Source organism: Prionailurus viverrinus, unplaced genomic scaffold (genome assembly GCF_022837055.1).
Source record: "Prionailurus viverrinus isolate Anna unplaced genomic scaffold, UM_Priviv_1.0 scaffold_62, whole genome shotgun sequence".
Taxonomy (NCBI): domain Eukaryota; kingdom Metazoa; phylum Chordata; class Mammalia; order Carnivora; family Felidae; genus Prionailurus; species Prionailurus viverrinus.
Genome location: NW_025927624.1, coordinates 65,368 through 78,912, shown reverse-complemented (window position 1 = coordinate 78,912; position 13,545 = coordinate 65,368). Strand labels below are relative to the sequence as shown.

Genomic DNA, 13,545 nt, shown 5'->3' with positions numbered 1-13,545 from the left:
AATAGCATCATACATTAACAGATGGGAGCTACGCTTATGGCGATCACGGTGAAACATCCAGAGTTGTTGCATCACATATTACCTTGTGTGTCAGGTAGACCTCCGTTTAAGTAAACGTATCAAAGTTTCGGTTTCTATGTTATGAGTGGTAGTACTAACTAGAGATGGAAAGAGTCAAAGTTCCCAAGGCCAACTTTGTTCCCACACTGGTCTTGCCTTATTTAGGTCCATAATAACTAGCAAGACATTCCAAGCCTTCAGGGGCATTCAGCTACCCAAGGACAGAGACTGTGATCAAAATGGTCCTGGTAGTTGTGCCTCTGTTTCTCTATACGCTGCCTGACTATTTTCTTCCCTATGAGCTCCCACTCCTATATCACTCTTCGGCACGGTTCTGTGGCATCCCCCAACCTTTCAATCTTTAGCCTATGAAGCCACACACACCTACAACAAGGATGGGCTCAAATGACCGAGGGTAGGAACCATGTCCTGCTCCTGGAGAACAAGCTAACTGGCAGTCTCAGTCATCCACACAGTCACCTCAACATAGGCATGTTATCACCGATCCAGATGAAGCTCCCTTACTGATTTGACAAGTCAGTCCTACCCCTGCCCAGCCCTACAAGTACATGGGAAGGGCATCACAGATTTAGGAAAAGAGGTGGAGTGAGGAGACAGCTTGCCTTGGGCCATACATCCCTGATGTTCGGAATCTCCACCCCCCACCCCCAATTCCTTGGGAGGATCTAAGCTATCCTCCCTCAGTTGGGGTGGAAGTAGGGGATATCATATTTCTATTTGCTGTAAACAGACTCTTCCCAGCTGCTCAAATGATTTTTAATCTCTCTCATCAGAAAAGCTGAGGTATGCTCGCACCTTCAATGAAACCAACGCACACAAAAGCAGAAACCTGGTCACGACCCTCTTGAACTCTCTATTTGAATATGCCTTTCTAAACAACTCCCCTAATCCTGGGTCCTTCGTTCTTGTCATTCACCTTTATCTCACTTGGCATAAACCCCCATATTCTGACATCTTTTCTCAAACTCGTATTCCTAACCAACTCAGTGTTGTTCTCCTTGAAACCTGGTCTCCTCTGCTAAGTCGATTCTTACCCTCCTGCACTGTATTCATTAGACCAACTCCCCAGCTTTCTATTTTTAAAACAGTTGCCTGCAAGATGAAGACAAAAAGAAGGAAGAAAGGAAAGAAAGAAAGAAAAAAAGAAAACCAGAATTTAAATCGCATTTCTGTCACTTATCATATCCAAATAGGTCACTTCAATCTCTTTTGAGTTTCAAATTCTACAGGGAAACAACCATTGGGCAAGGAGCTGAAACATAGGTTGACGTACCAGAGGGTGTTTTCAGGAATTAATGTCTGTGGTTCCGTAAGTCTTGAGACCCTAAGTGCTTTTGATTTGGCCTCTAGAAGAACGGAGAGTCCCTCGCTGGCCGAAGTGGGGAAATTTTTGGAAAAAAAAAAAAGAAGAAGAAGAAGAAATAGCAAGGAAACCAGAGAAGAAAGTCAAAAGGCAAAAACAGAGTACAAAAAGTCATGGGGAAAAAAAGCTGCAAAAAAACCCAAAAAGCTTCCTAGAACTAGACAAGGGTACTAGCCCAAAGGGAAACCAGCCTGGGAACTTAGGCAACAGAGAATCATATAGCAATATCCTCAAAATAGAGAGTGAGTTTAATTAACGTAACATGGTCTACAACTAGATATCCTTCTTTTACAGAAACCTCATTTGTCTCAAGAAGAGGGGACATCACTACGTCTAAGGACTTGCCTGACGACATCTTGCTTATTATGTAAAAGCCTTGACACCATGGCTACAGCTGACATCAACCCTAAAATCTCGGATGGTAAAAACAAGGGACGAGTTACCACTGCACTAATGACTTGTGTTAGCACTAGTGGTCAAATACATGAGGCCAAATGCTTGGACTAACCTGGGTTCTTAAGCAAACCCTAAATTCGTGTTCCGACATCATTATCTTTGACATTCTGAGTTGATCTGCCCTAGGATCTGTATCTTCATCTCCGTGCTGCTGAGGAACCAGAGAATGGATGCGGAAGCTTCAAGGGCTGACGGGCAAAGCCCCTCAGCTACCCGTTAACTATGGAAGCATGGTCGAGTCATCAAACTCCCTGAACCACAGTTGCCAAAGTAATAAAAAGTAGGCTACAATAACACAGCTACTTTGCAAAGCTGTACAATGACTATATAACTGAACAGATGGTACCCATAGGATATAGTGTCTGGTCCAGCGTAGAACACGCAACAACTGGTTTTGTTCTCTGCGTTCCCTTAGGAGACACATAATTTTCAGTTCATTCATTCCCTTTCCTTTCCTTTCATTACCCGTTTCATTTCATTTCATTCCTTTATACTTTGAGAGTGAGTGCACACAGAAATCGGGAAACATATCCCAAGGAGGCTGTCAGCGCAAACCCCGGCGTGGGGCTTGAACTCACAAACCTGAGTTGAAGTCAAGAGTCACACCCTTAACCGACTGAGCCACCCGGGTGCCCCAGCAAATGTCATTTTTACAAATCCATAAAAATCCTACCTGGCTATAGAATCTTCCTCAGCATTCTTATCTGCTCCTAAAGAAGAAAGCAAAATACATGTTAAATCAACAATCGAAAAAATAGAGGAAATTACAAGTGTACGGCTTACGATTTGTGAAAAAGTATTGCTTTGGGACCACACCTGGAAACCACACTACACTGAATGGTAATTATACCATTCGTAGGCTTAAAGCACTAAGAAATCTTACTTTCTCCTCTATATTGACCAAAAGCAAGAATGGGTTTTATCAGAATTTGACACCTACAGGGGAACTGATGTTTACAATGGCCATCACTGACCGACTCTATGGCACTGGAGGCAACTGGTAGCGTTAGGAGAATGATTATCATGAGCGGCCAATGTCAGACTGAAACTAGCATGATTTTTCTGGACTTCCACTCCTAGAGGAGTTGAAAGAGAGTATCTTTATTTTGCGGGAACACGGCAGAACTTCCCCAGCTCTTCAGCAGACACTCCTCAGTCTTAGGAGGAAACACCCCCTCACAACGTGTGCTCTATAGCCATTGTACTTTGCAGCATGGCCAAACCATAGCAAACAGACTCTCCCTGGCCTTATTTCCACTGGCAAGGCAAGAAGGAAAGATTTGGCATTCCTGTTTGATATCGTTCTAACCTCTTGAGGCTGTCTCCTTCCATTGCTAGAGAGTCTATCTAGACCCACCGCACATCACAGAGGAGGAGGATCCCAATGTGAGTGCTCTGTAGTGGTTCATGATGTCATTTTTCTCAACCCTCCCCATTAGGTGACACACATCTAGAGAAATCATACTTTTTTTCATGGGAGGCAGAGGCCAGCAGATCCTCTACTGATGAGCAACTAAACGAAACAAAGGGCAAAGAATAGCTTGAATGCCTACATTCAATTACCAGGATATTTTCACTTTCTAAACATTCAAAGACATCCACTCTATGATTCTAACTATATGACACCTGGAGAGAGCAAGGCTCTGGAGCTAAGGGTTGGGGTGAACGTAGGGATAAACGGGCACAGCACAGAGGACTTTTAAGGCAGTGCAACTCTTTCACACGATACCACAAAGGTGGATTCACATCATTACACATTTGTTAAAACTCATAGAATGTATAACACCAAGGCTGAACACTAATGCACATTAGAGACTTGGCCTCCAAATGAACAGTTCGTGTCCGTAGAAAATGCACCACTGTCGTCAGGGTGCCTGGGTGGCTCAGTTGCTTCAGCGTCCAACTCTGGATCTGAGCTCAGGTCATGATCTCACCGTTCATGGGATCAAGTCCTGCATCAGGCTCTGTGCTGACAGCACAGGATTCTTTCCCCCCTCTCCCTCTGCCCCTTGGCTGCTCACACGCATGCATGCTCTCTCGCTCAAAACTAAAGCAAGGAGCTGAAAAAAAAAATCCTACTAAAAATGGACCACTGTCGTGCCAGATGTTAACAGCAGGGGAGGCTAGGCGTGTACGGGAGCGCGGTATGGTATATGGGGTCTCTCTGTACTTCCTATTATATTTTGCTGTGAACTTAAAACTGATGTCAAAAATCAGGCTTATTAAATGTATGAAACAACAAAAACAACAAAATATGGTATCCATTGAAGCTACTCTTAGCATATACTAACTCATGATACAGTCACCTTGAACATTAAAATAGAGATCAAAGTAACACAATAGGGTACTGTCTCCCATTTGGAAGTATATGAAAATGCATAAACAAAACACAAAAATACAACAGTTATTTGTATACTTAGGCAAGAAAACAATTGATGAATATGATCCGAAATCTTATACCTACAAACAGGGGTTCAGCACCATAGGAATCAAACCTGGGTTTTCCAGATAATTAAGAGATTTTCATTCTAATTTTAAATCAAAAATCATGATGTTGATCACACCTAAGAATCATAATGAAAGCTTAATCACATAAAAAAATAAAAAGATGATAATGACCTAATATTGCCCTAGTACTTTTTACACAAATACCTACTTCATATGGATGATGAAACTGAAACCAGTACCATGGTAACCGTCATGTTACTTGCTAGTAAAACAAAATTTGAAGACACCACCAAAAATGACGTCAGGGCTATAATTCCTATGCAGAACAGATTTCACCCAGCAGGCCGAAGATGGCTACCCTCAGAACATCCTACTTGAATGACTGGCCCTTGGCTGTTCCCTGGGATCTTGGATTTAAGGAGGGTTCCCACCATTCCCTAGCTGGTTAAGAGTGGTTCACTGTGCCTAAGTGCTGCTACACTCAATGTGCTTAAGGCCGTACACTTGATTTCCTTTCTGGAAACCTGGAACTTGGGGACATGCTAAGGAGAAGATGCCTATGTGATTAGCATTTGATGAAAACCTCGGGCACTGAGTATCCATAAGCCTCGTACTGGCCCACAACATTTCACTTGTGCTGTCCTAATTTCATGCTGGAGGAATTTAGCACATCCTGCCAACTCCATAGAGAAAGGATTCCTGGAAGCCTGCGCTTGGTTTCCTCTGGCCTTTCACCCCGTGCACCATTGCTCGGTGCTGATTGGCCTTTCTAGCCTGTCCCCATACCAATCCACACGCATGACTACAACTATATGCGGAGTCCTGTGACCTCTTCTAGTGAATCATCAAATCTGGGTGTCACTGGGATGCCTCTAACACAACTGCACTTTGTGAAATTTTATTATTTGGGTTGATGTCTTACACGTGGTTACAGTCAGAAGGTTATGTCACAGAATACCTTTCCTGGAATCTCTTTTCTTGGTATTTGACTTGAAAATTCCTACATCCCTATATATCCATTTGAAGAAAGGTTTAAAAGGAATATATGAAATCATGATGTCAGAAAGTGTGAAACAAGCAACAATCTTATTTTACTCCGAAACGAGAGAGAGAGAGAGAGAGAGAGAGAGAGCAAATCCTGGTGATTGCCCCTATGTTCTACCATATAAAAGTTCTCTGAAATATGAAAAATCAGTTAATTTTCTCCAACTCCCTAGGACTTAGTTCATTTTTCTGGCAGATAGGAATCAAAGAAGTAACAGGGATCATTCTACAACAACCAGAACTGTCAGACAGAATATGAAAACATACTACTGATTATAGTGTGCTTTTGTTTCTTTTCCTTATTTTCCCAGAACATTAAAAATATAGTTCACCTATTAAAGGCAGTTATTGCCAAAGTAATCAAAAGTCACAAATACGGCATCCAAAATGTCCGATGCGTTATCTTGATGTCTCCTTATGTGACCCTCCTTCCAATTCTCTTATTTTGCCCTAAAGGATACTACCGTATGAAGTACCCCCATTTTATATGGCATTAACGTATATACATTTATCGCTGACTACAAACGCTTATGTTCACCCATGGTACTTAGGACATAACTCTGCATCATCAGCTAGGTCAGGCCTTAATGTCTTGCCAACAGTGAGGATAACAGTAAGAGTGGGAACATTTGGGGATACGACTCTGACAAATTCTGGTACGAGAAGCTCACCTGATAGTGTTGCTGCATTTCCAATAGTCTGCTCTTCCCTTTAAAGAACTAGTGTATTTTACCACCTTCCAGTACAAACACCATACACACCGGCTTACCTTCCTTCATTTATTCCCTGTAGTCTCTGCCATTCACATGATTCCCTCTTTGGCTCTTCTCTTCTTTCCTGGGGTTCCTCGGGCCTTCCAGGGTCTTGAAAGGGAACTAGTCATTTAGCTCCTTTGGTGGCACTCTCAATTTAATCTGTTGCTGACACCACATACGATATGCAACTTACCTCCTTTTCACATCTCTTTCTCTTTCCTATGCACTTAACAGGCCGTTTTCTTGAGATATTAGAACATATCAGTATTCCTGTTTTAAATCAACCTTCTGTCAAATGACCTTTGAATAAAATACAGTTCTTACCTTCTACTTGTCCATGTAATATCCTTTGCCCTTTCTGATCCACAGCTCCAGAGACATGAGGAACATATTTGTTGGGCTTCTCAGACATACTCTGTTAAAAGTAGCATCAGTAATGAGTTGCGTGAAGACTTCCTAAGCCTTTTCCAAGAAAATTTCTGAATTTATGATTTTAATAACAATCAGACTTACAAATAAGGAAAATGTATTGAACACCAAAACATTTAAATACAAAACCTCACATATGCTCTCTTGATTCAGCGTCCCTTTGAATCTTCATTTGGCTATTGACTCTCTAAACTGATCATGGAAGGCCAGAATAAAGACTTTCAAAGGCAGAAGCCTGGCTTGTATGCAGATTTCAAAAAGGAACTAACAAAACACCTTCCTTTGCATTCCTGACCAAAATAAAAGGACATTTGAAATAAGTTTTGAAACAAATTCTTTAAAATGTACTTGCTATAAATGAAAACTGCTTCTAACCAAATGGCAGACATTTGTTTCAGTGTCAATTCATACCTCACATGATCAGAAACTTTGGAGTGTATCATGTTGAGTATCAACAAAACACTGTTGTAGCTGCTGCTTCGTTCAGGGAAACAAAGGCTTGACCTTTTTCTTGACGAAAGAAGGGTTGGATCGAATGGCAAAGTAGTAAGAAAAAACTTTTCTGAAAATCACGGTGAACTAGTAGCAGAAACAATGTAGATATAGGTATGGAACTCTTCACAATGTGTAGTAAGCATTCAAACGGCAAGTATAAGAACATGTATGTCTTAGTCACTCATTTCCCTATGCACACTCTCTTTTTTACACACAACAATAATAATGATTATGATGATGGAGTGAGCCTTCCTACTTCTTGGTGACTCCAAGACATTGGAGTAAAATGATGATCCGTGGTCCTCTCTGTCCAGAATGTCCCTCGCCACGGTCTACACGACTGGTCCTTCTCATCTTTCACTTGGCACCTTTTGCCACTCTCAGATCTTTTCCGACTACCAAAATTCCCACTCCCACTCTCATCCTCATCCTCACTACAAACGCCCCCCCCCCAATTTTCTCTCAACTAATATGGTCCATTTCCTATCGATGAAGCCTTTATAGTGACTTATAACGGATTGCTGTTGACTTACTTTTCTGCCCCGACCACAACAACCTAAACCCTCCACTTGTACACTCAGTAGCTAACTGCTTCGTACGTACTCAGTATACAAGGACCAAGTAATTAAGGTCAAAACATTTACACTAATCTCACTGAGAAGATCTCAAAAGTACCAAATCACTCTACTGTTGACCCTTGAACAAAGCAAGGGTTACGGGCTCTGATGGCCATGCACTCGAAAATCCACAAATATCTTTTGAAACCTCAAAACCAAATCCAAAAAACAAAAATGCCTACTGAATTTCCTACTTTCGAAGCAATTACACTTAGAAATCAAAAAGTATATATGTATTGAAAACCAGAACATTAAAGCAGAAGCGCTTGTGTACGCTCTCTAGGTCTAATCTACCTTTTCGGCTTCATTTGGCCATTGACTCTGTACACTGAGCATGGGAGGTCAGGGTTAGGATAACGGAATGCTGAGCTTACCAACAATATACACAGTCAATTAATGCATGTTTCCCCTGTTATATGTATTACATACTGTATCCTTACACTATCAACTGAAGAAAAGGTTACTAAGAAAATCGTAAGAGAGGGGTGCTGGGTGGCACTGTCGGTTAAGGGTCAGGCTCTTGACTTTGGCTAACGTCATGATCTAGACTTCCTGAGTTCAACGCTGGCAGTCTGGAGCCTGATGAAGATTCTCTCTCTGACCCCGCTCCCCTACTCACCTGCTCTGTCCCCTCTCTTTCTCCCAAAATAAATAATAAAAAAAAAAAAACCCAAGACGAAAAAGACAATCATAAGGAAGAGAAAATACAGGATGGTACTGTATTTATTGAAAAGAAATCTGTATGTATGTGGACTCCCACAGTCCAAACCCATCTTGTTCAAGGGTCCAACGTATACCTTTATGATGTCTCCACTAAGAGTTTACTGGAACTTATTATAGCCCCACATGAGAAAATCAAAAGCCGATTCTAACTTTGCCATTCTTTTCTGGACACTAGGGCCATTTTATTGGCCTTCGAACATCTTCCCATTGAAAACAAGTATTCCTGGGGGGCCTGGGTGACTTAGTCGATTAGGCACCCAACTTTGAAATTGCGAAAAAGAAAGTAAAAGGTGGAGGGGGGAGTTAAGATGGCAGGGGAGGGGATCAGAATTTCCCTTGTCCCTCAAACACAGCAGTATTGAGGTCACAACACTTGGAATGGCAGGAATACAGGCTGCAGAGGGACAGAAAAATCTCCACAGGTGCAGAGTGACAGCTTGGCGGGACAGAAGGGTGTGTATGCGAATTGGGAGAAATAAAATGGGCAGCACAGGCATGAGGTGGGGGAAGCCCTTTGGTGGAGAAACGAAAGGAAGGTAGAGAGAGAGGCTGTGGGAAGTGCCTTTGGATATGAGAAAGCCTGTCCGGACCACAGACCAAGGAGAGGTCCAGAGAGCCAGTTTCTACTTTGCAAAACCGCCTTAGAGGCTGAAAAAACAGTATTTTCAAGGTGGCCAGACTTTCTCTAGACCAGAGCTACCACCTCCCATGCCTGGTTTGGAGGGAGCCGCCCCTAGGCTTGGTAGCAATCTCAGGGCTACACTGGGAGAGAACACCTTGAGTACGGTGGAAAGGGGAGGTATTGCCCTGACCAAGGGAAAAAGACCGTGCAGGCACGAGCCAGAGGCCTTCTGTCCACTGGGCAGAGTGGCGCAACTCCACTACCAGGTCCGAGCAAAGCGGGATCCTACAGGGTTTTGAATCCCAGCTCAGTGCTCAGGTGGCACAGGGGACTGTGCAGCAAGACAAGCCGGCTCCCCAGGCTATTCCGTGAGGATAGCCTAAACAGTGAGTTTTGAGACACCTCGTGTGGGCAGGAGAGATTGGGGTGTCGCCATTTCTCTCCCATTGACCAACATCGTGGGGCTTCAGGGAATGGACACTGAGCCTCCGTGGAGGCAGGCCCATTACACCAAACCCTGACTCCCTGTGCCTCGTAACTGCTTCTCTATAGGAGTGAGACTGACACTCATGGGACCAGACAGCCCGTCGTCTAGACCAGCACAGCCACCAGTCCCAGGCACCAATAGACAACTCTCCTCCGGTTTTCTATCTTAGTTTGTTTGTTTTCATTTGAGTTATTATTCTTTTGTCTTTCCTTTTCTTTTTTAACGTTTATTTCTTTATTTGGAGAGAGAGAGAGAGTGAGTGATCAAGCAGAAGACAGGCAGAGAGAGGGAGAGAGAGAGAATCCGAGCAGGATCCATGCTCTCACTGCAGAACCTGATGGGGGTTTCGAACCCACCAACAGTGACAACATGACGTGAGCCAAATTCAAGAGTCGGACGCTTCACCTACTGAGACACCCAGGCGCCCATCTTTTCTTTCCTTTGCTTTCCCTTTCTTCTCTTTTCCCTTGTTTCTCTTTCTACTCTCCTCTTTCCTTGTCTCACTTTGGAAACAGTCTAGTAGTCTCGAGTTGACGTGGGTCAAAGCTAATTATATCTCTACATTTATCTGTGTATCTTAATATATACCTGTATATCTATACATAGATATAGATAGATAGATAGATAGATAGATAGATATAGATATATCTATATATTTTTCTCCCTTTGTTCCTCTGTTCTGGTTCTTTGTGGGTTTGATTGCGCATTTTCTCTATACTTTTCTAGATCTCCTTCTTCATTTTCCTCCCTCTCTTTCTGGATTAAGCCCTAGAGCTCCTTTGAGTCACTGCCTGGTCTTTTTTTCCACTCCAGTCATTTCTCTTTTGGTTTGGGCTAAGGATACTTCACCACCTTCTTCTCCTTTTTCCCAGGATTACTTCGACCAACAAATCAAAGCACACCTGGTGGAAGGCCCAAACCGCCACTCCAAGTAGCGGGAACAGTAGCCAAAGACGCACCGAAAGAGTGCACACAACACACTCCAAAAACATTTGTTCAGCTGCCAGGCCCTGGAGCGTGTAGGAGCTCTTTTTAATATAGTGGTACTCGCAGGTGTGGGACACAGAACAAGCTATTAACACACATAAAGGGCAGGAATCTAGCCAAAACGACGAAATCGAAGAATTCTCCTCAAAAAACATTCCGGGAAGAAAGGACAGCCAGAGAAGGGCTCAAAAGACACAGAAACAATATATGTGAGCACATTTTTGGAATGACACTCATAAGACGCATAGTTGCGCTTGCAACCACGCACAGAAGACAGCAGACAATCTACTGCTTCAGAGATCAAGGACCTAAGGAATCGTCACGATGAACGCTGAAAATGAAATGGTGTAAAGGAGATACAAAGTAAACTAGATGCAGTGACAGCAAGGACGGGAGAAGCAGCAGACAGAATCGGTGAACAGAAGATCCAATGGTGGACAAAGATGAAGCAGAGAAAGGAAAGGAAGGAAATGACTAGATCACGAGGCAGGTACTAGAGACCGACGTGATTCGGTGAGATGAAATATTAGCCACATCCTACGAGTCCCAGAAGAAGACGAGTGAGAGAAAGGGGCAGAAGGTTGTTTTGAACAACTTATAGCTGAGAGCTTCCCTCATCTGGGGAAGCAAACGGGCATGCAAGTCCTGGCGGCACAGAAGAATTCCTTTCCAAATCAACAAACCCAGGTCAACACCACGACATGCCATAGCGAAACTGGAAAACTACAAAGATAAGGAGAGGATTCTGAAAGCAGCTAGGGACAAACGGGTCTTATTCGACAAGGGAAGACACATAAGGGTAGCAGCAGATCTGTCCAAAGAACCTTGGCAGGGCGGAAGGGAGGGGTAGGAAACGGTCAATGTGCTGAATGGGAACATCTGCGGCGAAGAATCCCTTCCCCGGCAAGGCTGTCATTTAGAATAGAAAGAGAGAGAAAGGCTTTCCCAGACACACAAACCCTAATGGAGTTCATGACCACTAAACCAGCCCTACAGGAGATCCTAAGGGGAGACTCTGTGAGGGGAAAGCAGCAGAGACTACAAAGGACCAGAGGCCTCACCAAAAGCATGACACCTTCAGATAACACAATGACACTAAATCCATATGTTTAACTAATCACTCTGAATGTGAATGGGCTCAAGGCCCCAATCAAAAGACACAGGGAATCAGAATGGGTAAAACACAAAACAAAACCAAAGAACAAGATCCATCTATATGTTGTCAACAAGAAACTGATTTTAGACCCCAGGACACCTCCAGATTCAAAGTGAAGGTATGGGCAACCACCTATCATGCTACTAGAAGTCAAAAGAAGGCTGGAGTCGCCACACTTCCACCAGAAAGACTAGATTTTAAACCGGAGACTGTAGGAACAGATTCAGAAGGGCATTGGGTCACAACTAAGGGGTCTATCCATCAAGAGGAGCTAACACTTGCAAATGTTTATGGCCCCAAAGTGAAACGCCCACACATATGAATCGATTAATCACAAACATGATTAAATGTATACATACAAATGCCATGATTGTAGACGACTTTAAGACTCCACTCATGGCAATAGGCGTATCGTCAAGGCAGAAAATCAGTACGGAAACACAGATCCAATGTGTCATTGGACCAGATGTATTCAGATATACATAGATATATATGGGCCTAATATATATGCATTTATATACATGGATATCAACACCGATATGTTAAGATCTTTTCATCCAACGGCAGTAGAACGCACATTCTTCTTAAGTGCACAGAGACCATTCTCCAATGACTCCAAGTGACATCCTGGGTCACAAAACAGCCCTCCACAAATATAAAAGGACTGAGATCATACCTTGCATATTGTCAGATCACAACAACGAGCACTTGCTCATTCTTTCTCTCTCTCCCTCCCTTTCCAAGAGAAATACAAACATTTCAAAAACATTTAGCTCCGCCCCTTCCAAGAGAGAGAAAAACAAGAATAATAAACCTTGTGGGGCAATGAGTCCTGGATGGAAACCACACACAGACAGTAGAATTCCATAACCAATATGTTGACAATGGAGTTGACAGAAAGTGATGTACTAAAAGAACAGACACTAAAAAAATACTTTCTGCAAGGACAAATTAGGGTAGGGGTAAACCATTAAAAAAGAGCCTGGTGCGGGGAACACGTATGTGGCACAGTCAGTTCAGCATCCACCTTCAGCTCATGAGTCATGATCTCACGGCTTGTGGGTTTCAGCCCCACGTTGAGCTCTGTGTTGACAGCTCGGAGCCTGTAGCCTGCTTTGGATTCTGTGTCTCCCTCTGTCTCTGCCCCTACCCCGCTTGCACTCTGTGTCTCTCTCTGTCTCAAAAATAAATAAACTTTAAAAAAATTTTACAAATACCGTAAAAAGCATGGGGGGAGAAGAGGGAAAAAGAAACAAACAAACAAAAAAAACCACATGACCAATCAATCAAGCATGAGCTTAAGACAAAAAAGAAAAGGAAAAATGTGAGCAAAAGAAGGTAAGTGGAATCAACATGCATTTTTCAACAGGTATATAAGTAGGATTGGGAATATACTATGAACAATAGTCTCTTTTAAACCTTTTAAAGATATATGTCTCTATGTGTGTGTGTGTGTGTGCATATATATATATATATATACATATATATATGTGTGTGTGTCTGTATGTGTACATATATATGTATACATGTATGTGTGTGTATATATAAGTGTAAATATATATGTGTATGTAACTGTATATTATATCTATCTCTATCTCTATCTCTATCTCTATCTCTACCTATCTATCTATCTATCTATCTATCTATATCTATATCCATCCATCTATCTATCTATCTATCTAATATTTATGTAAAAGAGAGGCTTTGATTCACGGTATATCCCTAATAATACCGACTCTTATCACTCTACAGTTATCTGGTTATAAATGCTTTAATAAAGAATTTAATTTTTTTCACTATAAATAAACTCTTCAATTCCTGGCATCTATCGCTTCCGAAAAGCTAGAAATTATTACTAGACTAACAAAAGAACAGAAAAAGG

At 42.4% G+C, this 13,545-nt stretch overlaps 1 protein-coding gene across 1 annotated transcript in view; it reads right to left on the bottom strand.

The window, feature by feature from the left end:
- The window catches only part of LOC125159789 (ankyrin repeat domain-containing protein 26-like), a 212,382-nt gene that overhangs the window by 137,059 nt on the left and 61,778 nt on the right, over positions 1–13,545 (bottom strand). The window contains exons 13-14 of the mRNA XM_047848411.1: positions 6,472–6,562; positions 2,574–2,610 (exon numbers count right to left, since the gene is read on the bottom strand). Of these exons, the coding sequence (XP_047704367.1) occupies positions 2,574–2,610; positions 6,472–6,562 (128 nt within the window). The remainder of the gene's footprint in view (positions 1–2,573; positions 2,611–6,471; positions 6,563–13,545) is intronic.